At 37.9% G+C, this 25134-nt stretch overlaps 2 protein-coding genes across 18 annotated transcripts in view; both read left to right on the top strand.

The window, feature by feature from the left end:
• Positions 1 to 11919, top strand: part of map4k4 (mitogen-activated protein kinase kinase kinase kinase 4) — a 90980-nt gene extending 79061 nt beyond the window's left edge. For 8 of the 15 annotated variants that reach the window (XM_034884575.1, XM_034884581.1, XM_034884585.1 and 5 more), the window contains 9 exons: positions 523 to 635; positions 1338 to 1528; positions 2079 to 2222; positions 4512 to 4646; positions 5798 to 5898; positions 6290 to 6439; positions 7026 to 7185; positions 7709 to 7848; positions 9309 to 11919. In XM_034884575.1, coding sequence (XP_034740466.1) covers positions 523 to 635; positions 1338 to 1528; positions 2079 to 2222; positions 4512 to 4646; positions 5798 to 5898; positions 6290 to 6439; positions 7026 to 7185; positions 7709 to 7848; positions 9309 to 9392 — 1218 coding nt within the window. In that variant the 3' untranslated portion in view covers positions 9393 to 11919. Of the gene's footprint in view, positions 1 to 522; positions 638 to 1337; positions 1529 to 2078; positions 2223 to 4511; positions 4647 to 5797; positions 5899 to 6289; positions 6440 to 7025; positions 7186 to 7708; positions 7849 to 9308 lie in introns of all 15 variants that reach the window. The other 7 variants (XM_034884589.1, XM_034884583.1, XM_034884578.1 and 4 more) reach the window with 1 other exon arrangement.
• Positions 11920 to 15972: 4053 nt separating this feature from the next.
• Positions 15973 to 23421, top strand: LOC117952858 (interleukin-1 receptor type 2). 3 transcript variants are annotated; one of them, XM_034885450.1, is made up of 10 exons: positions 15973 to 16191; positions 17905 to 17994; positions 18099 to 18357; positions 18903 to 19077; positions 20018 to 20186; positions 21171 to 21269; positions 21362 to 21427; positions 21542 to 21677; positions 22159 to 22304; positions 22974 to 23421. In XM_034885450.1, exons 2-10 carry the CDS (start codon positions 17910 to 17912, stop codon positions 23111 to 23113), a joined length of 1275 nt encoding a protein of 424 aa, XP_034741341.1. In that variant the 5' UTR covers positions 15973 to 16191; positions 17905 to 17909; the 3' UTR covers positions 23114 to 23421. The 3 variants fall into 3 exon arrangements, with proteins under 3 accessions (XP_034741341.1, XP_034741340.1, XP_034741342.1); XM_034885449.1 differs by having other exon boundaries at positions 15976 to 16195; positions 17905 to 18003; XM_034885451.1 differs by having other exon boundaries at positions 15977 to 16195.
• Positions 23422 to 25134: the final 1713 nt, after the last annotated feature.

Genomic DNA, 25134 nt, shown 5'->3' with positions numbered 1-25134 from the left:
CAGACATGTTACCTCTGGTTTAGAGCTTTTTTGTTATAGTGTCCTAACAAACATTCCCCCAAACATTGTAATCCTTGATGTTGCCTATTTTCAGCAAACGAGTCATATTCTCACAGTCCCCAGACAATAGATCATAGCGAACAGGGCAGTTAGGAGCACAACGGCAAGTATGTTCCCATGGAAATACTTCTCTTTTTTTTTTAAACTGCATTTTTGTTTCTCCTTTTGTTCTGTTTGCAACCAGCACTCCATATGTTTTACCCCCAAGCATTGTTTTTGCCGTTTTCCTCAGTATTTAAAATGTTACCCTCTGAATTGAATGCCCATTGTATTTGCATGCAATACATCAGAAGTACCTTAGTTTGTCTGCTTGTTTGACAACATTGTCTTGTCAATTGTTTACATTCATTTTTATTTCTAGGCATACGGTGCTGTAGATACATTTTTGATCTAAAAACAATAGCACATTCTGATTTGTGATATTCTGGCTAAATCACTAAATCTCATTTTATCTCACTGTAGAGCCAGTCTAGTAACAACATGCAGAAACACAAGTCTTCCTCCTCCTTCACTCCGTTCATCGACCCACGCCTCCTTCAAGTCTCTACATCCACCGGCAGCGCCCTTAACAACGTCGGTAAGTCCCGTCCCCCTGTGACTGCTGGGAGAGATATGATGCGGCTTTCCATTTGCACCTCAGGCTAAGGAACATTACGTTTTGGAAAATCAGAAGTTAATAAATCTAGAACAGTTGCTTTATTTCAGTTCCCACTCAATATGTAGTTTCTTATTAACCTTGCATCTGACCAATCAGTATTACAATTTATTTTGTTTATAATGTCAAATCATAACAGACATTATCTTAGGGCACTTTACATAAAGTACAGTAGTGTTGACTGTTGCAAACTGCCCCAGTAAGCTGCAAAGTGTTCTTATCAAGGCAGTCCTCCTGTTCCCATCATCCCTCAGAGGATCGGCCATCTTCGAGGCCAGATCTTTTCAGCTTTAAGGACTTTGGTGTTCTGATCCACTACCTCAGACTTGTTCAGTCTGCATTTAATCACTGATTTGATGAGTTTAGATTTTCTTACAGATGTTTTAAGTCCAGCTGGCAACTTAAGAGAGGCAGAGAGAAGAATGATCCTCTTTCTGACACCGATACCATGATAATGTGATGCAATAATAGAACTATTATTATTATTATTATTAATAATATGAAGCAATTATTAATAACAATATTTGGCAAACAAAGGAGATCCATCCACCTTTCTAATGTTGACCATTTGACTGACCCCCACCCTGCCCGGTAAATTCTACATCCTACATCGTCCTACCTATGCCCTTCCCTTTGACCTTTTAGGCTACGGGAATGACGCTCGACTAGCAGAGGCGCTGAGGGCCGACCCATCTCGGAAAGGCTCCGTGGTCAACGTTAACCCGGTTAACACTCGCCCGCAGAGCGACACGCCAGAGATCCGCAAATACAAGAAGAGGTTCAACTCTGAGATCCTGTGTGCTGCGCTATGGGGTAAGATATAGATTACAACGATAAGTTAGTTTTTTTTTTTCATAATTATCTAAGCATATTTTTTACAGGTTTAACATATTATATTATCTTTTTTGCTTCATAACATGCAATAATTAAGTATCTTGTAAAAAAAACATTATATTCAGGGGAGCCTGGGTAGTGAACCTGGTAGAGCGTGCGCCCAATGTACAGAGACTCAGTCCTCGCCGCAGCGGCTGCAGGTTTAATTCTGACCTGTGGCCCTTTGCTGCATGTCCTTCTTTCTCTCGCTTCCCTTTCATATCTAAGATGTCCTATCAAAGAAAATCCCAAAATGCCAACAACAACAAAAAACTTTAAAAATACTATATTCAATGTCCATCAGAAAAGCTTGAGCATGCAATGTTGTATTTAAAAAAAAAGGTCTTTACCACCAGGGGGCAGCAAAGTCTTGATAAAGCTACATTGTGTGTGTGTGTGTGTGTGTGTGTGTGTGTGTGTGTGTGTGTGTGTGTGTGTGTGTGTGTGTGTGTGTGTGTGTGTGTGTGTGTGTGTGTGTGTGTGTGTGTAGGAGTGAACCTGTTGGTGGGCACAGAGAGTGGCCTGATGCTGTTGGATCGCAGCGGTCAGGGGAAAGTCTACCCTCTGATCAACCGACGACGCTTCCAGCAGATGGACGTCCTGGAGGGACTCAATGTCCTGGTCACTATATCAGGTACAGGTGCACACACACATTGCACACATTTTAAGGATAGGTTTATTGTACTTTATGCACACAGATTGGTCCCACTGGGATGAAGAATTGATCAATGAGATTGAGACACATACACAGATGCTTGTGCATCCAAAAAAGTGCACATAAATAAACATAAATTTAAATATACTTTCAGTTAATTATGAAAATGAAAAACTGTTTAAATTCTGTTTATCCTGCTTTGTTCATAAAGCACTGTTCATAAAGGACTGCTCATAAAGGACTGTCACGCTAAAATGTGTGTGTTTTGTCTGGTCAACTTCTCCTTCTGGCACTTGCACACACACCTGCAAATACACACTAAAACCTGGTTCATCTGACAATTTCTCAGACAAAGTGCGCGTGTCTGCATCTGTTGTTGCATGTATATTTTTACACACACACACAGACAGTTGAGTTTCAAGATTTCTCAGATTGAAAGTTTATCCATATTCTTACTTCTCCTCTTTCTCAATTTTTCACACTTAGGCTGTGTAGTCAGTGTGTCACAACAGATATATTTGGAGCTAAACGGATGTTGAGTAAATCTCGGCTGGTTGAGTGTGTACAATATGTAACTCTGACACACACTTGAGCGTTCCATGATGAAAGTAAATGCCACAGAGCAACATGCGTCGATTTCCTTTCATGAAACGTGGTTGTGGTGCTGTAAAAAATACACGTCACGGAAAGTTGCATCACCCCTGTGTTTGAGGTTAAAATATGTAATGTATTTTGTGATCAGATTACTAGGAGACAACAAAAATCTTAAAAAATAAAATGAAAGCATTAGTGTTATCAATTTTCTCAAAATGCACAATTTCTTATGACAGAGCAAGTGGTTGCAGGGGATCGGGGGGGGATGTAAAAATGCATGACTGTGGTGTACTCTTTAGGTCCGATCCTTACAGAATTTCTTTTGACTTGACGGATTGTCAGAAGACACAACCTACAGTGGCGATAGTTTAGTGTCTTTTTCCTGGGGACTTTTGGGTTTAGTAACACATAGATGTTTAACAGATGGCTTAATATTACATTTCCAGATCAAATTCAGTGATGGAATTGCACCTGTTCTCATTAGTGTAAAATACTAGCATGTCTGTCTTTTATCCCATAACCATATATTATACATGTTTCACCTGTGAAAGTAATGGATTACTGGATTTCATTATTGTAGAAACACTACTTAGCAGTTAGCTTTTTTCCCCACTTAGGGATGTACAGTGGTCATACCAGTAAATGTTACATTAAAGCCTAGTGGTTTAGAGCACTGGCACTGTTTTTAATTCCAATTCCAGCTCAAATCTAATTCAATGTCAATCTCCACTAGCTTAAAGAATATGTACATAATGTTCAACTTAAAAGAAATTGTTTAAAAACGTAAGTGTTTTCAGTTTTCAACTCTGTGTTTCATAATGACACTGGCAAGATATAGATAGACTGGTGTAGGCAGGGAGCTCAGATAATTCTTTATTGACTGTTCTACTGACTGAAAAGCATTACTTTTATGTAAATCTACCTAAGTATCAACAAACTAGTAATCAGACCATTCTTATATCATCCTACCACTCAACAAAGCAAATCTATTTTCTTTATTATTATTTGGAATTATACACATAGTAAAAAGAGGTACAGCTGGCCATTTTTTTCTGTATCTATGTATGGCATGTGTACACACACACCCACACAGTGTTCCTTTGCATGTTGTTCTGTCCCATCTTGACCCACACAGCCACAAACTTCCCAAAATGTTGCATAACACTGCAGACATGCAGCACGGAGGTGAAAAATCCCATCACTGTCTTTGAATATATTAAATGTAATATATCTAGACGGATCTTAGCAACAGTAAAGATGAGAATGCAGTCAATCAGATGTATGTTACATAAAAAATGGAGAATCATGGCAGACTACAGTAGAATAAAATCTCAGCCAGCACACAGCAGCCAATAAGAACATTCTAAGTGGCTTTTAGGATTACTTTGAATAGCAGTAATGAAAAGTCTAAAGAGGCCAAAACTCCTGCTACACTTCGTATAAAGAACAACTTTATTGAGAGATCAGCTTGCAGCCTTTATCAGGGTATGCATAGACTGACCACATCCCCATTAGAAGATTAAAATCATAAATGCAAACATGTTTTAATAGCAAATACCAGATTTAAGAAAAAAACAAACAGCACATATATGTTTTGTGCCTCTTTACCCATTCTTAAGGAGTTTGTTGATAAAATACATATAACACAATTTCACCTTTCTCAATCTATGACAGGTAAGAAGAATAAGCTCCGTGTGTACTACCTGTCCTGGCTGAGGAACAAGATTCTCCACAATGACCCTGAGGTGGAGAAGAAACAGGGTTGGACCACCGTAGGAGACCTGGAGGGCTGTGTCCACTACAACGTTGGTAGGTTGCATACTAAGCCTGTTAATAAACAGCAATATTAGGAATGTAGGCGAGTTGGATGGATGCCTGAAATGGTTATGTTTGGGCATCCCCGAGGCCTAAGATGATTACCATTACAGGCAACTTCCTGGTTTAGTTTAGTCATGTCCTCTTCTCTTTATTTCCATTTGTTCTGTCTGTTTCTGCTGTTAACTATCATAGGAAGGCAATCAATTTAAGCTTTAAGCCCTACGAGGGTTCAGTTTATGTTTGTTTAACCGTTTTAAACTATTATTTAAACCATGTCATCTTTTTAGCTTTAAAACAATGGTATCTGCTCAGCTAACTGTCCCTGCTTTGTTATGAGTGCATGATTCCCATCTGAATTAAACCCAGTTACATCTGGATTCAAATGAGGGAATCTTAAGTTTACAAACTCAGTGTAGATACAAGAGTGAGTGCAGGTGAACTACACATGCATGCCACAGATAATGGATGGAAGTGAAGTATAAAAAGGAAAGCCCTTGATTAAGTAATAGTGCGGCAGGAATGACCGAGGGGATGTGTCTATAGTTCAGAATGTCCTCGCTAATGGCAGTGCCAGCACTTCCTGTTGGAAACCCCTCAACATTGATCAGAGCTGTCAATCGGGAAATCCATTTGTGGTTGTCTTCATGCATGTCCATCAATACCTTGTCAGTTTTTAATTTTTTTGAATTACAGCTGGCAGACTTTGACAAACACTTTTGGAAATTACAGGACTTTCCAAAGAAAAAAAATCTGGTTTAGTTTTATTGCACATTAGAAATACTAAACTTCGATTGAATGATTCTCAAAACTCCTCTACAGATGTTTGGTCAAGGAGCAATGTTGGGACTTTTTGAAAACTAAGATACATTGTTAAAGTTCTAAATGGCTATAAGTTTAACCCTTTCTTCCTCTCATATTTACAGTGCACAGTAAATTACTCATTTATCCCCAAGAAGAAGAGAATGCCATGCACACGTTGTGTTTGAGAGAAATATATTAAATAAAATTAGATTGCATGAATTAATCGGTTTCTTTCTAAATGCTTTTGGTAACAATCCAGAAAAAAAATAGGACTAACAAATGCAAGGGAATTATTCTGTATTTGGATTGTTTACAGTGTTTCTTTATGACTTGTTCCCCAGTGAAATATGAGAGGATCAAATTCTTAGTTCTGGCTTTGAAGAACTCAGTGGAGGTCTACGCCTGGGCACCCAAGCCCTACCACAAGTTCATGGCCTTCAAGGTGAGTCAGTGTTAGCTGAGGAATGTCTGAACTTATCCTTTGTTGTTAATGATGACAAACACAGTTTTACATCTCTAAAGTTGTTTCAGTGAATTTAAACTTGATTGTGTCTGCAATGTCTTTACACTTGAATTATGTATTTTCTTTGTGCTGTATTATTATCCAGAATTCATGTTAATGCCAAGGTTTAAAACAGGCCAACAATTAAATTCACAGTTGCATTATTCATGTGTTGATTAAACTACAGAATAACAGAAAACTGTTTGTACAGCTTGCTGTCAACATTGACAACCTCGGCCCTGGCAAATATTTACTAATCTGAGGCTCAAGTTTCTGACGGCTGACTAAACAAGAGGGGAAAAAAACAGTTTTTCTGATGTGTGTGCTTCAGTCTTTCGGTGACCTGGTGCACAAGCCCCTGCTGGTGGACCTGACTGTGGAGGAGGGTCAGAGGTTAAAGGTTATCTACGGCTCATCTTCAGGCTTCCACGCTGTGGACGTTGACTCTGGGGCTGTCTATGACATCTACCTGCCTACACACGTAAGAACACACGTGCATAATATCTCAAATGCAGGTTTGCTGTTTCATTTCTTCAAATGATATTTTAGTTCTTTAATGGCAAGATTTTGTCAAGTTTCTCAGACTGACTCTTCACTGTTGCTATATTTTTCAGGGCCTTGAATTACCAACTTTTTCCAGGAGGGCTATATTAACTTGCGCAATAAACACTATGTGAAAGACACTTAGAGATAAGAGAGTATTAGTAGAAAACTACCATTCTCATTCTTTTTCAATGGTGCTTTTTTAATTCGTTCAATAAAATTATAATGGAAATATATTTTTGTTTTGTTTTTTCAAATTCAACAAGCAATTTTCAACAACCATATTGCATACAGCATATTTTCCTCATTTCGTGCAGCCCTGAATTAAAACCTTTTTTAAGTTTCGTGGTATTAACTAATATAAATTCAACATTTTGAATAGATGTATTTTTGATTGTCTTGTGTATTGTTCTGCTGCTGTAGTTGATCATAGATGTCAAAAAGGCAGTTAAATAATTTCCCTTAAATAAAGTCTCAAAGAAAGTCCTCAGCAGACACCATGTTGGTGTTATGTGTCCCTGCAGATCCAGACCAATATCCAGTCTCACGCCATCATCATCTTGCCCAACACTGACGGCATTGAGCTGCTGGTGTGCTACGAGGACGAAGGTGTTTATGTGAACACCTATGGGCGCATCACCAAAGATGTGGTGCTGCAGTGGGGGGAGATGCCAACTTCAGTGGGTGAGTCGGGGGGGGGGAAGTTACACTAACACATAGCTTACAGTTTTTCTTCATACATTTGTCTATGCATCACAACTCCCAGCACCAACCCTCTTCACATCTTGTATGCAACATATCAAAGATATTCACCAAAGGAGGATTTTCCCTTCCTAAGGTTGTTACATTTAATATTTACCAGCCTGAAAAGGCTAACTCATTTAGCATTTCCCAAAACAAAAAGAAAGATTAGAAAAGGAAGAGAAAACTAATTAGTCCTGGGTTTTTCTTTTTTTAAATTATGTAATAATTGGACTATGAGTTTGTTTCTTCCTCTATGTTAACTGTGCACATTATTTATTGGTTAATATATCACTGATAGATTGAATTCTTTATGATGATCTGTTGATCATTGATTAACCATTAGCTAACACGTGCACATAGCTAATATGTTTTGCCCAATCATTTGACCTGTAGCTGCACACACACACACATATAAAGCTTTACAGCAATCAATATATCGATTAACTCAAATACCTCTGTGTAGCCTACATTCGTTCCAACCAGATCATGGGTTGGGGAGAGAAGGCCATAGAGATTCGCTCGGTGGAGACCGGCCATCTGGACGGCGTCTTCATGCATAAGAGAGCCCAGAGACTCAAGTTTCTCTGTGAAAGAAATGACAAGGTGAGAGCTCCATGTATATCGTCCTACAACAACACATTCTGAGCTGATCTGTAAAGTGGGATTAGTTACTCATCATTACTGGCATCAATGACTTCACCTGAGAAGGGGGGCAAAAACACAACACATTAAAAGTTTAAACCATGCACTACACAATAGGACATTTTTTTGTTTTTTGATCCCGATGTTTGACTCACTGTAGGGCATTTAAGAGGACGCAATGGATTCAGTTCAAATATCCCCTTGCCACTCAGATTGAATTAAATGATAGATTTTAAGATAATGCTGCTACTTGTTTTTGTTTAAAATGAAAATGGCTATACCTGTCACAAAAAAAGGGGGCGCACCTACAATTTTTATTATTAAGCGGGTTGTTAACCATACAAACCGCACAGCAGTTACCACTCAGAGCTTGTCGGATGTAACTATAGATAAAACTCCTCAAGGTTTTTGAAAGAAATTTGTTCTTCTCTCTTTGGTTCTTTAGCTGTGCGTGTACAGGAAATGATTACTGTAGTATCTGGGAATATGTTTTCTTTCCAGAAACATTTTTAAGAATGCCCTTTCTTAGTCAATTAGTGGCCTAATCTGTCGAGTTTGTTTGTTCAGCAAAGACACAATTTCAGTCAATATAGTTTTGGGAAATATGCGATTGGTCATTAGTGGGCAATGTAATATAAAAACAACTGTGTTGAGAGGTCCTTCTAATTTACATGACTGCATTCATTTATTAGGTCCAGTAACACTGAAGATCATTTTATTTATAGATTCATGCAATTGTTTTGCGTAAATCAAACTCCTGGTTTTAAACTTTTTTCACAAACAAAGATGGGAAGGGGAAATTACATATTTACTTGCTCAATACGCATGACATGAACCAACATTTCTTTTATTATCAGTTAAATATTGTCTACATGAAAGCGGCAGTGGGTAAAATGCTAGAATTTGAAGTAGTGTGACCTCTTCCTCACACGGGCAACGCATGAACAAAACAGCCAATAGGAACGCTCTTTCTTTTAAACGACCTGTGATTAACCAAAGTTTTCTGCCATCCTAGATTATAAAACAGAGCCAAGAGAAGGTGCAGAAGTGTAGTTTTTTTTTTTTTATTACAATATGCTGAAAGGTTATCATCAACAAGTATCCACTGCAACTTTAACAACAACCGTACTTTCCATCATTTACTTACAACCACCATATGTGAAAAAATTAAACCGCTTTAATATATATTTTTGTGTTGTAATGTCTTCTACATTAGTTTTACTGATTTAGTACATTTTGGATAATGCATTATCAGTTTCGGGATTGTTAACAAAAAAGCTTGATCAGAATATCATTAGTATTGCCACAATAAATGACTAGTGTATTAATTCAGGTTTCCTTTATGTTCAAATTTTAACTGCACCTGAAAACGAGTGAATAGAGACTAATAGTGTTATTGTTTGTCTGTCCCTCCTCTTCAGGTGTTCTTCGCCTCCGTTCGGTCTGGAGGCTCCAGCCAGGTCTACTTTATGACTCTGGGTCGAAGCAACCTGCTCAGCTGGTAGAGGTCCACACCCTGCCCTCTTCCTACTCCTCATTGTCGTCCTCCCTCGCTAACACTGGATCTCAGAACCCACCGTTGATGTCTTGTCAGCCCTCGGATAACCAAAAGAGAACAAAATCAACAATGAACCAGCCCTTTGAAGCAGGCAACAGCAATGACTTCACCTTTCTTCTGGAGCTGTAGCCTTGCTGCATCAGCGCTCCGGGGGCCGCCTGTGACGCAGCGACAACTGGTCAGGTCACGTAGTCATCGACCCCTGAAATGCCTGAAGTGATGACATCCTTGATAATTAATATCTGAAAAAGTAAAAAAAACAAAAATTTAAATGTGAATTTAGGTAAAGGGGGCAAATTACCTTTTGCATCCCTCTCCGTTTTCTTGGTGCTTATCAGAATGCGATAGATTTTTTTTTCTTTTCTTTTACCTCTGCAGAATTTCCATACTTCTGGGCAGGTCAATAAGCTTAAGGTCTTCTAACTACTAGCACTGCTACCACCTTCTGCAGATCTGCTTCTTGTGAGAGAGTTCACCCTCTGCCCCATGTTCCTGCTCTCTGCTCTTTCTTATGAGCGCTTCATGGTCCGGTGGAGTGGGAGTCTGTTGTATTAATGCTACAGTAGTGTGTGTAAATGTATTTCTCTTTGGTCCAATTACCGCTGACATGCTGGATAGAGGTCGAGACTGTCGGCCAGGGGGAAATTGTAAAAACAAAACAAACAAAAAAAACACCTGGCGCCAGTTGGACTTGTCATGGCTACAGGCAGGGGAAAGGGGCCACTTTTTGGAGGTTCTACTTTAAGTCTGATCGATGGGACTCAACAGGTGGGTGTATGTGTGTGTGTCATTGAAGTATTGTGTTGTTTGGACAGGTGCTTTAAAAAAAGGATTATAGAAAGACGCTGAAGCAGATGGATTTCAGAATAGTATTTTTTGAATTATTACTATTATTATTCCTTGAAGATAAATGTAACTATGTGGAGTAAAACATGTCTTTTACCTTGTTTTTTAAGATTTACGCACATCCACCCACAGTTTGCCTGCTTTTACTCTGAACCCACAGAAATGCAAGGTGTGTGTAGGAAAAACGTGATGTGGATGTGATCCAAAAATTAAAGGCGTCTATGTACATTAAAGAAAGTTCACTGAATCTTCCAGATAGTGTCAGGGGTCATGTTTTTCCCCCACCAGTTAAACATGACCGCCTAAACTCATCTCGGCTAGGGAGGTCAGCCAATGTCTCTCAACTGGAGAAACTTGAACTGCTGTGAATACTCAGATATAAAATAAGAAAAAAATATGATAATGAAGTGATATGGTAGAGAAGAAAGTTCAGTATGTGTGCGAGCGCGCGTGGTCAGAGTTCAGTGTCATCTACAAATTGGATTTTCGTGGCAGAGAGATAAATGCATGGTCAGCAGGTTTGGTTCAGCAGAGGATTTTTTTCTGGAAGGTGGTTTTCTATCTTCCATTTCAAAACTATTTTCATTTGTATGAATGCAATGCACTAGGTGTTAAGAATGTAGAAAGACTTATTACTGTGTGGTGGTCCAAGGCATGAGATGATGTTTTTGCTTTGTATCTTGTCACAAGTGATCAATCCTTGATGTTCAATTTCGAGATATAGACAATTGAAAGCTACAGCAGTGGAGCCTCTATGTCAGGTGTAGATATTTTCTGGGGACAGGGGGGCATTCTGCATTTGCAACCTTTCCACAGCAGTGAGAATCTGTGCATCAGAGCTGAGGAGGGTTTTCTGGCGCATAGGTCAGGCACTCTTTCATATATAACACGGACGTAAACCTTATCAGTACAACACTCAGACTCTGGATTTTCAGTGTTAGTGTGATAAAGTGTCACAAAATGAGCAACACAGATTAGAGCTTTTTTTTCACTCGGCCCCCCAGACACACACACACTTTCTGCTACAGCTGTTATTTAAGTTTATATGTTTATGTGAAATACTGGGCAGCAAATTGGAGCTTCAATATCCTTCAGGCTGAGCTGGATTTTCCTCCATTTCCACAGCGACTCCCAAAGCTTGCACACTGTTCCCTGAAAAAAGAAGCAAAGGAGAGTTCAATTGTTGCTCTCACTTCATCTCCCAACAGATCAAAAACAAGTTTACCTTGGGTGTGTTTTTCCTCTGACGATAACGATTACAGACGTGAGCAGTGTTTTTAACATGTGAAAATGTCAGTCAGTCAGTAACAAAAACTTTTATTCTTCTTAACAGAAAAGCCGTTTTGACCCCCCCAATGCTATGTCGTCTGAGGTCTGTGTGTGCATTAGTACCAAGTGTGTGTCTCTTATTGCATCAAGGCCTTGATGAGTGGCTGTATTGACTTAATGAAAAAAATGTGGTTATTATTGAAATTCTTAACGGGCTAAAAAAGATGGGAGCTAAGTCTATATCCGATGAGGAAATAACGATTTCCGACTCACATTGAAATAAGTGCCAAGTGGGCAGCATTTAAAACGTGTAAACATTGTTATGAAAACCACTACTTGAAAATCCTTAAAAAAAAAAATCATTTGATGCATTGTGTATTCCTAAATTTTAGAGCTAGTTGGAGAGCTTAACAATAGTTTCAGTTGTTTCTGTAAGTCTATGTACACATAAATATGCGCCTGCGGTGATTTATTATTACGCTCACCTTAGGTGGAGATAATGTTTACAGAGGCAATGTTTTGTTACACTAATGTGCATCACAATATTTATGTTTAATGCATATGCGTCTTGGTTCTTTAATTTTTTGTTTGGATATTTTCAGTCTTTTTTCATATTCCCCTTACCCCACTAAATAACCTACTTACACAACAATGAAGAACACACGTGTTGTTCATTTCAGGTATTCACATAGCGCTGCTTCAACCTGGACACATTACAGTAACGTTCCCGGCAGGCTCGGACATGAGGCGATGTGTTTTTCCTCTGCTGTTTCTGCCATGCTACTCTAACTTATGTCCTCTCTGTGTATGACAGGAAGTCATGTCTTTTCCTGAAGTTTCTTTTCTTCAAATAAACTTTGAAAAGTAATTTTAAAAGAAGAGTTTGTCCTATCTCTGAAAGGCCAATGCTGCAGTTTGTTCCCCAAACACATGCAAACATGTTGAAAGGAGACGTGTTGTAACACGTTGGCTAACAGAAAGACTTCACACGTCAGTTTACATGTTTCAGGTCCATTTCAACAGATTTTCTGTTTAATAACCGCTCCTTCATATATCCTTGAGACAATTTTTAAAGTTCTTTGTTTCCACACAAACCCACATACGGAAGAGGATTAGGGCCACTGGTAAAAAATGTATGGGAATTTATATATGTCAGAATTCCGACTTTAATCTCAGACTTCTGAGAATAAAGTCAGAACTCACATACATTTTTCACAAGTGGCCCTAATCCTCTTCCGTACCCACACAACAATAATTAACTACTAAAAATTTTTTTTATAATATGTAACCCGTTCAGTCATTCAAAATGCAGTTATGTTAAATTCACCGTGCATGTGTTTGAAATTAAATCCATCCCGTTAAAATGTTTGATCTTGCTAAGAGTGGGTATCTAAGCCCTGCTGTCATTTTCTGACAATGCCCTATGTAAGGGCCATTTATTGGCATTTGGAGTTTGTTCCCTAAAAGACAGGGTTTTTATTCATAACTTCTGTGTGTGTTTAAAATCAAAACTTGATGAAAAGTCACAGTAATTCCAAAACATCCAAAAAGTGTTTGGTTTGCGTTGTACAAATGTTCCACTTAGGATAAGATCATTAGGTTGGGTGCGGCGTAAAGGTCTTTTGTTAGGTTTTTATTTAATATTAAAAACTATTCTGGTTGAGTCCATGCAGCCTTGAATTTGTCATAACCTTGTGACAAAACAAAGGCATTTATTCTCTGTGTAATTTACCATGACAGCAGATTACTGTAGCTAATCTTTAAAATTAAGATGGTAAAAAGATTCCACCACTGTAGATATCAATCTTTAATTCTTGCTGCTGCATTTTGGCTATATCACCAAGAGGCAAGAGGAACTGCTTTTTCCTGAGATGCACAAAATGTACTGCTCTCCAGTTGAGAGCTCCTAAACAGCAAATGGGTTCAAATGGCCCAAAAGTGTAATATTCTGATATGTTGAGTGGCTGGGAGTAGAGATGCAAAAATGAATTGATTAGTTGTCAGCTATTAAATTAATCACCATTTTGGTATTTACTATTAAAAAAAAAAAGATTCTTCCCTCCTCTTTGACAGTAAACTGAATATATTTGAGTTGTGGACAAAACAAGACATTTGAGAACATTATATTGGACACTGATCGGTCAATGCAGGGAGGGGGGGCTCCAAATTATTGCGTTTTTAAGTTTCTTTTGGGTTCAAATCGGACCTGTGGCCCTTTGCTGCGTGTCGTCCCCCATCTCTCTCCCCCTTTCATGTCCATCCACTGTCATTACAATAAAGGGAAAAGCCCCCATAAAATTAAAATTAAAAAGTCCTAACATTAATCCAATCTATTATCAAACATGGCTCAGTTGAGGGGTCCTTGGCTTTAAAAATGTAAATGACCCTTGAACTAATCAATAAATGGAGAAAATTATCAACGCATTAATAGACAACAAAAATACTAGTTAGAGGGAACAAAAAAAAACAGGTCTGTCTAAACTGTTTAGTCATCTGTCAAGTGTTACCGAGTATCAGATACAACAGGTAATGAGCCCATCTGGAGAATTCCCAAAACATGCAACATCTCTGGCTTTCTCAATGACCAGTCAGAGTTTAATGAATGGTATGTTCTGTTTCAGTCACCTTTTACCCTGTATGCTTCAAAGATACACAGCTATTGCGTTTGGAAGGCATTTTTTTGCTTGCTTATTGTTCATTTTGTACTAAGAAGTATCCCCTCTAGCAAACAGACAATAATAAACAATAATTCCTGTTAATTGTGAAACTCCTAAAAATATGAATGTCTGCTACTTTTTGCAGGTAAACTACAAAAAACGGGGGTCAAATTCTGTTTTCAGGTCTTAGTGAGTAGTACTGCATATGTAAAAAAAAAGCTTGAGACTCTGGACTACATTAGCTGCTAATAGCATAACACTGCTGAAACTCCAAACAAACCGTTGGTGGTGTAGTTACCCTTGTCATAGGAGTATGCTAAATTGATAGGAGTACTGAATCTAGTTTGATATGGTAGCTGCCGGGTTTGCTCAGTCTGTAGAGCAGGTGCACATATATAGAGGTTTAGACGCAGTGGCGTGGGTTTGACCAACCTGTGGCCCTTTGCTGCACATCATTCCCCTTCTCTCGCCTATTTCATTTCTTCATCTGTCCTGTGAAAATAAAGGCCTAAAACTGCCCAAAAATAAAATCTTTAAAAAAAAATCTACTTTATTATATAAAAAGTCTTTTGTGAAAATAGAAGAAAAAAAAGTCTAAATGTGACTAAAATGTATTGAATGGTTGATTGAAGAGTACTCATGCCATCTGCATGGTCTGTTTATATTGTTCAGTCATAATCAATATGTCAGCCATATCGAGCAATCCACAATAATGCACAATGGGTGGGACACCATAGTTTCTACGCAGGAAAATGCCAGAACATTGAGTCACACTGCTGTTACACAGTTGTTTTAAAAAATGTGGTTTTTTTGCATTCTGCACAATGCTGCTCTAATACATCACAAACACAACCGAACCTAAACAGCCCGATTATAAATCGCTGTAGGCCTAGTAAAAGCAGTCTATCGTCACATAAAGCGTCTCTACAGTGCCATTCCTCCCCTGGTTTCTATCTATTGCAATTTAAAATGTCACCTGCTTTGGTAAATGGTCACGTACTATGTTAAAAGAAAAATTAGGGAGTATGGCTGCCGGACATGTGACGACAGTATGGCTGGTTTGTTATTCACTAATCATGAGGTATAAAAGCTGACAAAACAACACAGAAGCTGTCACCTGTGAGATGTGCTGCTACTCCAGTTTAACTAATTCGACCTATGGTCAACTGACTGAGCAGCTCTTGAAATAGATAAAGGCCACATCAAGTGATCCTCAAATGATCAGCTTTTGAGCTTAAAATAACATAAATAGATGACAATACAATGCAATAGTCATGAGGTTACCAAAACGTATTGGTTGAAAATGACAACTCATTAAAATAGAACAAATGTCCAATCATAGGTCATTAGCTGAATAATGGAAACTAAAATCTTAATACAACATTAAAACAAAATAATAATAATTGGCTTGGAGAGGGGTCAACAAAAAATAACCCAAAGTCTTTGTGATGCTGAAAGGAAGATGATTATTCGCTTTCTTTCTAAGAGTTAGAGGCACTCTAGCGTCTGTGTGCAAAAACTGGCTGCTAGTAGTGAAAAACAACCCATTACTAATTATCTTTTTGTGTGTCTGCATGTGTTAAAACAAACATAAAGACACTACTTACGCAAGAGGCAGATGACGCCAGAGGAACAGCTACAACAGTTGTAACACTTAAAACTAAACCACTGCCATTTTTCAGAATAAACCTTTTTGGAATTAACCTTAGTGTGTGTGTGTGTGTTTGTGTGTGTGTATATGTTGCATATGTTTGTGTTGAGGAGTCAGACAATGTGAGTTGTGCGCTGTACAGTTCACAGCGTTACATTGGGAAACATCAGAAAATTCCATCTCAGAGGGGTGGGAACCTTGAAAAGACAGCACAGGTTCCCCCTGAGCCGACTAGATCCAGCTAGAGTCCAGACTAGATCCAGCTAGAGTCCACGCTGTCACCACATCGTCACGGCCAGGATCGCCCACCCCACCTGTACACCGTGAGTACACTCGACTCCTGCTCATGTGTTATCATATGCAAGTGTATGGCTATATTGTGTGTGTGCGCATGTGCGCACATACAGTACACTTGTATGTACTGAACATGTACTGTATTTGTTGATATAATTAGTGTAATACCGTCTGCCGTTTATATATACAAAGTATATTTGTGTACATACTTTCAATGCAATGTTTTTACACTTTAGTATTATTTACTTTTTTGCACTAATACTAATTAATAGATATTTATATATATAAATAAAAAATGATATAGAAATACAAATGTATATATTTTTTTATTTCTATATTTTTTTGTGACCAAATGTTTTTATTTAAAGATTGCAATTACAAAAAATATACAGTACGTTGCTATGTTCTCTGTGCCCTTTTTTTATCATAAATCAATGCAATGTATTCTCATATTAGTCAGAAACTGAGTCAACGCCTACATACAGTATAACGTGAGTGTGTCATATTAGTGATTGTCAGGAGCTTGATCATCAAAAATAAGCTCAGGTTGGATTTTTCTTTTCTTTAAAGTCGATACTATCCATGTGCCAATATCCCAGATGATGTTTGATTTGTAACATTAGCATTGTGACTCACTGCATGACAATTACAGCACTCCCATAGATTTATGAATGGGATTGCCTTTTGATGACACATACGGATCCAAAGATAGTGTTAAAGAATTATGACTAGTCAGAAGCTAGAGCGGAACAGAAAATTAGCTTGTATCATGGAAATTATGGTTTAACTCTGCAACACAAATTCTCTGCACAAACCCAAGAGATTACCTACCTGTCTGACCAAACCCAGATAAAACAAAAACCCAACTAAAACCGAGAAGGAATAGAGTAAAAACAGTTATAATGTGGAGTAGAAACTAATTTTGGATACAATAGAATATTTGAAATTAAGCTGCAACAGAATATAAAATTTGAATAACATATCTATCAACTAATACAGAATACATTAGCAAAATACAGCAAATATATACCTGACTAGATTGATTAGATAATGCTCTAGTAAACAGAATATAGTCCGGTCCCGGTAAAGATCAGATCTTAATGGGAATCAAAGTGCAGCCCCACCACCAAAAATCTAAATTCATGACCATGTTTTATGAAGAAAAAACAAGCCTATAGTCTCAAATGTAAATATTTAGTTAACTATATTTTTGATTCTATCAATATTGTTAGTTATTAATTTGGCTGACCTCTGATATCAGTGGCTTTCCACCATTTAAAAAGGTGACTCATCTCTTTTGCTTCTGCTGGTAAACGCCGCTTGGTTAAATTTGAGTGCTCAGCGTGGGGGCGGGATGCGTTTCGATGAATTCTTATGATGTCACAAGTTTTACATTCTACTACAAAAAGGGTTCCGATTAATGCTAGACATCATTAACTTCTTAGCTGCTTGAGGAAACAACCTCAGAACCAGACAAGTCTCTCGACTTAATATTTTAGTTACCTCCATTTGTCTTAAATAGCTTTCACTTGGATGAGAAAAGTGGCATTTTGTCATTCTTACTGTGGTTGTTCTCCTCCTACACTTTACATCTTTTACCTACTAGTATTAAACCAAATACTTCTCACTAAGAGCTGAAAGCAACTGAACAAATCCAGCTCTCTCAAACAGCCCATTAGTTAGACACCACTTCACATTTTGTTGGCTGGTCTTTTATTATTAAAATTGTTGTGTCTGTGCAGCCATCATGGTCCGCTTGGTATTGATGTTTGCTGTCGTTTTCATCGAATATGTTTATGGAAGATTTCAACTACCTCCTCTGCCCATGAAAGGTAAGCATGGTGTCTATTATGTAGATGCACGTATTGTTAATTACAGAATTAAACTCTTTAACCAAAACATTGCTTTAACTGAAATAATTATGTTTCCCCTGCAGAAGGATGCTATTTTGTGTATCCAGAGGTGAATATATTAAGATTGGAGGGTGAGGCCATAATACTCTCTTTCTCAATGTTCGAGAGTGTGCTTAAAGTACGCAAAATTGCCCCCCCAACAGCAACGTTCCTTATCACCAAGGACAATGGGACAGAGGGTTTGGCCTTTCAGGGTGACGGGCGTGTACAGCAGCGTAATAAACAGTTGTGGATCCTCCCAGCTCAGGCTTCCGACTCAGGGAAATATATCTGCACGTACAGGTAGGCATTAGAACTTTGTAAAAACTCACTCATTTTTATTCCTGACTTGTAAGGCCATATTCTTTATGCTCAACTGAACTTCATTTGGAAATAGTGAAAAAAAGTAAAAAAAACTTAGTACTTAGTACAGCACTTACTACCAATAAATGACAAGGCAAGCATAGTGTGTCAACTGAATAAATAAGTATTAATAAACTAATAAAGAAAATCTATATAAAATAGCATTTTTCAAACCGTTTGTACTTTGTGTGGTGTTTTATTTTGTGTCTCCTACTCTTTCTAACTGCTTGCTGTTACGCTAAACATTACATGGTTAGGAAATGTGAAAATGTAATTCCTTTGAAGTTCAGACAGAAAATGCACCAAATATCGCTTTTGTTACCCACTCTTGATTTTACTTAACTACAAAACTGCATCTCTGAAACTAGCAGAGATTTAGTGTTCTTGCTTTCAGAGCAAATAATTGCCATATTGAGGATTAAAACCGTCTAGTTAAAAAAAAAATATTGTTTTTACTACACCTTGGTCATCACTTTTGTTTCCAGAAATGAAACCTACTGTGTAACTGGGAGTATCACACTACAAGTGTACAAGTCCAGTTCTGTTGACATGGAGAAAATGATCCACCCATACCAAGCCATGGTGGGAGAGAGTCTGAACCTCTCATGTCCATCTCTGGATGACTTCAACAACACAGACAGGCTGGTAGAGTGGCACAAGGTGAGAGGAAAAACACTTTGTATATTGTTTATATCTTGTTCAGCACCAACAGTCTTTCAGGACCAACCATTTTGTTAAATAAATTGTCTGGCCTTCACTCTGTTGCACAATTTATCCTTTGTAACAAAAGGCTGACTAAAAATTAATGTGATTAGAACCAGAACCTTTTTTTCTGATTTACTGTTAACTGGTTTTAACCAGTTTCCAATATAAATCAGTTTTAAGGAATTTCTAAAATCAAATTTCTTAATTTAGTTCAGCTTCTTTTTTTTCTTTCCAAATATTGATATTAAATTTACTTATACTTTGCTTTTTTATTTTATTAATTGCCAGTGGGGAAATTACAATTTTAGAAAGTTATTCAATTTGTTTTAGGAAAAGAAGACTTTTCAAAATAATAATGTATAAATAAATGAATAGTGACTTAATTAAAAGAAGACAAAAACAACTTATTAAGATGAAGATGTTTTGTAGCATTGACACTTTGTCAATTCAATATTATTTATGTTGCCCAGAATCAAAGGTTTGTTTCAGAGCTTTACAATGTGCACATTGTAATATGTTGAACCACTTCAGATAGAAAACTGAGCAACAACTCATGTAGTCTCAACAGAAAAATGTTAAAGCTGTTATCGTCAAAATCTATTTACCATGGTGAGATATTGTGGTGTCTGTCATCGGGCAGCTCAAGGGGAGATGAGTAACAGTACACTTAGGGAGAAGGAGATTATTTCCATTAAAGTTGTTATTTTTACTAGCTTACGGTAGAGGTCTAACATCAAAACCCCATCTAACAATGTAACACACTAAACGTCCTTCCATTTTATGGATACCTCAAACTTAAAAACTCATACAGCATCAGTTATGTAAGATTAAATCATTTTAGTGTTAGTGCCTTGTTTCTTCCCTTTGTGTGACGCAGTGTTTTGCTTCCTGACAGGACTCCCTCCCTCAGCTTGGCAGAGCGGGTTCCTTCCTCCAAAACAGAGGTAGACTTATAATTCCTGCTGTGAAGCGATCCCATGCTGGCGTCTACACCTGCAAGCTCAGCGTGCTCATCAGTGGCCAGCAGTACAAAGTCAGCCGAACCATCAAGCTCGATGTGGAAGGTGGGTGACGGCACAACACATATTACTCTTTTATGAATGGCCCAACTTACGGATGTGGGCTAAATAAGATCTGAAACATTACAGGTTATACTTTGAAACCTAATTATGAATATTATAAATAAATAAATAAATAAGCGTTGGCCCTTATTAAATAATAATTATTAGTGCAGCTGTACAAGTACATACAGCCTGCACATACCACTCTATATGTTTTGTGGATTTATGTATATACCTCTCTAGTCATATTTAATTTCTGCGTTGTTTAATCATAAAAATAAAAAACTAACTTAAAAAAATAGTACATATTGATTTTAAAAAATTCACAAATTGAGTCAGTAGAACAACACATTTTTAAACATAGAAATAATGCTCAATGCTACTGTAATTACAGGATCTTTAGTGAAAATCATATCGATTAATCAACTGGATATGTTAGTTTTCTTCATCGCTTTCTCAATTATTAGCGTGGCCTGCCCTCTACTGGCCTAATATTTCCAATGCATTGACTTAATAATAATGATTTATTTAATAATTTATACTGTTTATTGATTCCCATTGGGGAAATTACAATTTACACTACTCACAGGTCTGAAATACACACACATGCTCAGGACCTATACATGCACAAATGGAGAGATGTCAGAGTGAGTGGGCTGCCAGCTGGACCGGTGCCTTGCTCAAGGGCACCTGGCAGTGCCTAGGAGGTGAAGTGGCATCTCTCCAGCTAACAAGCCACACACCGTAATTTGGTCCATACGGGGACTTGACCGATGACCCTCCGGTTCCCACCCAACTACCTACGGACTGAGCTACTGCCACCCTAGTTTAGCCACAGGAACCATACAACTCAATCTCACACAAGATGCACACAAAAAAACAGAACTCCACAAAAACACTGTTACCTGGAATGATTAACGTGTCATGGCTGTCACTGTGAGAGCTGTTTGTTTGTAAGTGTTCACACCTGTCTTAATGTGTGTGAAGGTCTAGATCCTGTAATCCCAACTACCACCACCAGCAGAGTACCTGACCTCTCCATGATGCCTAACCCAGGGCTAATCAGCAGCAGCAGCACCATTAACAGTGAGTTCTTCTTCTACTTTGTTGAATAGGAATTACCCTGTGGGGAAAATAAAATTGTTCCTACTGATTTAGTGTGTTTCCTAACGTCCTAGCTCCAGTGATCCAACCACCTGTGATTGTCTCGCCACTGAATGGAACCATTTTTGAAAGTGTGCATGGTGAGTAATAAAAATTATCACCAACATATCTTATGCTTATGTTTAAAATTATTTAATGAATAGAAAGCATATTTGGAATCTGCTAAGGTGTAATGCTGATCTCCCTCCATTTAGGTTCGGGAGTGGAGCTGTTTTGCAAGGTGTTCACTGAATGTCAAATGACAGATTCCACTCTGGTCACATGGCTGGTCAATGACCAATCAGTGGAGTCCTCATACATTGACAGACGGGCTCTGCAAGGGGGAAAGAGGTAATTGCTGATTTGTTTTTGGTGGATATTTCTGATCATTACTGACACCTGTGGTAAAACCACAGAAGGTCTGGTCAAGAGTTCAAATATCTTTACACAAGCGCTGTGGAGATAGGTCTGGCTAGTGAGACTGTGTTGCCCCCCAAAAGAGATCAAGCCAAATTGCAATTAGTAAATAATGCACTTTGATGCCCCCACCTGGCAGAGAAAGATGACAACATGATTTAAGATTAGTTTGAAAACTACAATCAAACTTGAAAAGTTTGTCATTTAAAGATTTTTGCTGTAATATTTAAATTAGGCTTTTTACAATGTAAACATAGTTAAAAAATTACTAAACACTATTAGAAGTAATACCACCTGTTCAATTAGTTGCTACCACCTGGATTGTACTTTCTTGATACTGTCTGTCCCTTTCTGAGTGCTAGGATTTCCAACTTGTGATTAAAGACTGATTAAATGTCTGTCTCATTGCTTCCAGGGTAACCAGGGTGTCTGAAGGCTGCCAGATTGAGTTGAGGCTAGTTATTGTAGCGATAACAGAACAAGACGTGAAGACAGAGCTCAAATGTGTCACTCAGAACCAAGGAGGTAGACAGGAAGTGGTCACGCAGCTTCAACTAGAGGGTGAGTTGTGTGTTTGTGTGTACATACAGTGCGTAAATGAGAGAGCCCTACAAAACTCTTTTGTCACTGAGTATATTGGACATATTAACCAGTATGTTATATTTCTTTTATTGGGCTATCTGTGTTGATTATGATGACATTGTACATGGCACTGTACTCACTAAAGTAATTGCTGAGATCTGGGACTACAGCACTATAGAATACCTGACAGGACAAGAAACAAGCAGTCAGACAATAAGACTGTAAACAAGCCAGCAGTTTAGCCAGATTTTCTAAACCATTACATGGAGTAGGGCTGTAATCCATTTTTCCACAGTTGTATGTGGATAATACGGCAAAAATATAAGGTCAAAGTATCCATGTTAAACTGGGATGGATGTTTATAATGGACAGTTTGGGTAATATTTAAATGTTTTCCTTCCTTACATAAGTTTGGCTAAGCTGGAGGTTTGATTGAAACCAGTCTGATTGTCTGACTGCTTGTGCTTCTGACCAAAACCATTTTAACAATGAAGCCGTGTTCCAAGATCTCTGTAAAAACCAACTGTAAATGATCCTAACCACTAGCCAATTAAAGGTCTAATTCTCTTAAATATCCTTTGCGTTGATCAAGACGACCAGAAGCCTTTCTATAAATACGTTCATTTACCTCGATCTTTCTCTTCACAGACTCCACATTTACATGGCTGGTGGTAGCTACGGTGGCCGTGTCCTGCTTCCTGACTGTGGTTTCTGCATTCCTCTATGTCCTCTTCAAACCTAAAAAGAAAATGGATTACTTTCTGGCACGGCAAAACAGCACCTTCTAACACACTCACTCCATTTGCGGTTACATCCAATTAGTCTTTCATGCATTGTGTGCATGTCATGACATGATGTGGCACCACAAGTATCTGTTGTTCAACACTCCTTTTACAGGGATGCACTGTTTTAGAGCCAGTAGCTGCATTGTTACTTTTGAATGATATTGGATGTGTTTATGTGGCAAATTACATGCATTTGGTTATATAGTTGTAGCCATTGCAAAAGTTCTCTTTTGTACATCTATCTCGTAATGGTGTGGCAGAAATATTCTGCCTAAATGTAATACATTCATGGATTTGAGCTAGAACAAAAAGATTAAAAAAAAAAAGTATTATAACAGTTATTGATTATATTTAATTGTATTGACTTAACAGCACTTAAACATGTATTTACAACAAGTTCAAGAATAATGTTTGTGCATTTCCTGTATTTCCCCTTTAAAATTGGCTTGTGAATTTTATAAATCCCCTGCCGCAGTTGCTAGTGGCCAAAGACGTTAACTTCAGGCCCTGCATGCATGTATACAACATTAATTTCGATGTGAACTTATTTCATTTGTTTTTTTGTCTTTCAAACACTCCGCCAAATACTACACACGAAGTGGCCACTCAGACAACGTCAGAGATTTCTTACGTTTTGTGTATTCCATTTAAAAACACAAAAAGGGAAGACAATCGGAAACAGTTAAGTGTAGTCCAACAGTCCAATTTAAAACCACTGCCTAAATGATAAACATAGTTAAATGAATGTGTTGATCAAAACTCAACATTATCTTTGTAAAGGTAGACTTTACAGCTAAGCTGTTGCAATGGATTTGAATAGATTGTGTGGGTGTGTCCAATAAAGTAGCTACTGTGTGTGTCTGGTGTAAATGTAATAAATGTTCTCAACAAAGCATCTATTTCAGTACAGTTCATTTGAAAGTCCGCACACTGACATGGCAAACTATACTTAAAAAGTGGTGTAAAAAATACTTGTCTCTCATAAAGATAAGTCTAAGAGAGAGAGAGAGATAGAGAGAGACTATAAACTTTATTAATCCCTTTGGGATGACTCCCCCAAGAAAATTGAAATTTCCAGCATCAGTTTTTAGCAAGAAGAATACAGTACAGAAAAAGAAAAAGACATAAAGATAACAGTAATAATAAGAACGATAAAAACCTTTGGCTATAAAAAGACATTTACTATAAATAATCTGTCAAGTGTCAGTGTTGAGTAAAGTGTTCAAGTGTCCAGGTATGTATGTGTATGTGTATTTATTGTCCTCTCTGCCCTATTTCCTCCTCCCTCGAGTGAGGAGTTGTCGAGTCTGATAGCATGAGGGACAAAGGAGTCGAGTCCTTGCTGGTCTTACACTTGGGAAGGAGCAGCCTTCCACTGAACAGGCTCCTCTGGTTGCTGATGAGGGTGTGCCGGCATTATCTATATCTATATCTATATTTGAAAATATTTACAGTTATACACACATATATACAAGTATATAATAGCGTTGATGGCTAAAATCTAACAATGCATAATTTTCTGTGGGTAATGAATACATGACATTTTGTGTTTAAATAAAATCTCTGAAGCATAGCTCAGTAAAAGTATGATGCAAAAACCTGAAACTAACAAATTCAAGAAGTTACTTGACTATCTGTTGTACATTTGATCCTCTTTTGCATGATTTACCATTGTGGAAGACCCACCATCCATCATTAATCCAGTGCAGTAAGGTCACCATTGAACACGGAGGCCTTTAGAATACACATCCATCCATCTTTTAAACCACATTTTTTCTGTGGTTGTGTGGGCGTGGCATGTCCCGTGGTGCATGGAATAAAAGGCAGAACACAGTCACACCAACATGTGATTTGGAGTTTTCCACATCACCTTACCTTTATTGAGACCGTGGGAGGAAACAGGAGCACACAGAGGAATCCCACGCAGACATGGAGAAAACATGTAAACTCCACGCAGAAAGACCTCCACCCAACGTCTGAGCCCCCCTTCACAGAAACAGAAAAAGAACTATTTATATGTAGAA

This window comes from Etheostoma cragini, chromosome 11, assembly GCF_013103735.1.
Source record: "Etheostoma cragini isolate CJK2018 chromosome 11, CSU_Ecrag_1.0, whole genome shotgun sequence".
Lineage (NCBI taxonomy): Eukaryota > Metazoa > Chordata > Actinopteri > Perciformes > Percidae > Etheostoma > Etheostoma cragini.
This window is presented reverse-complemented; position numbering and strand designations above follow the sequence as displayed.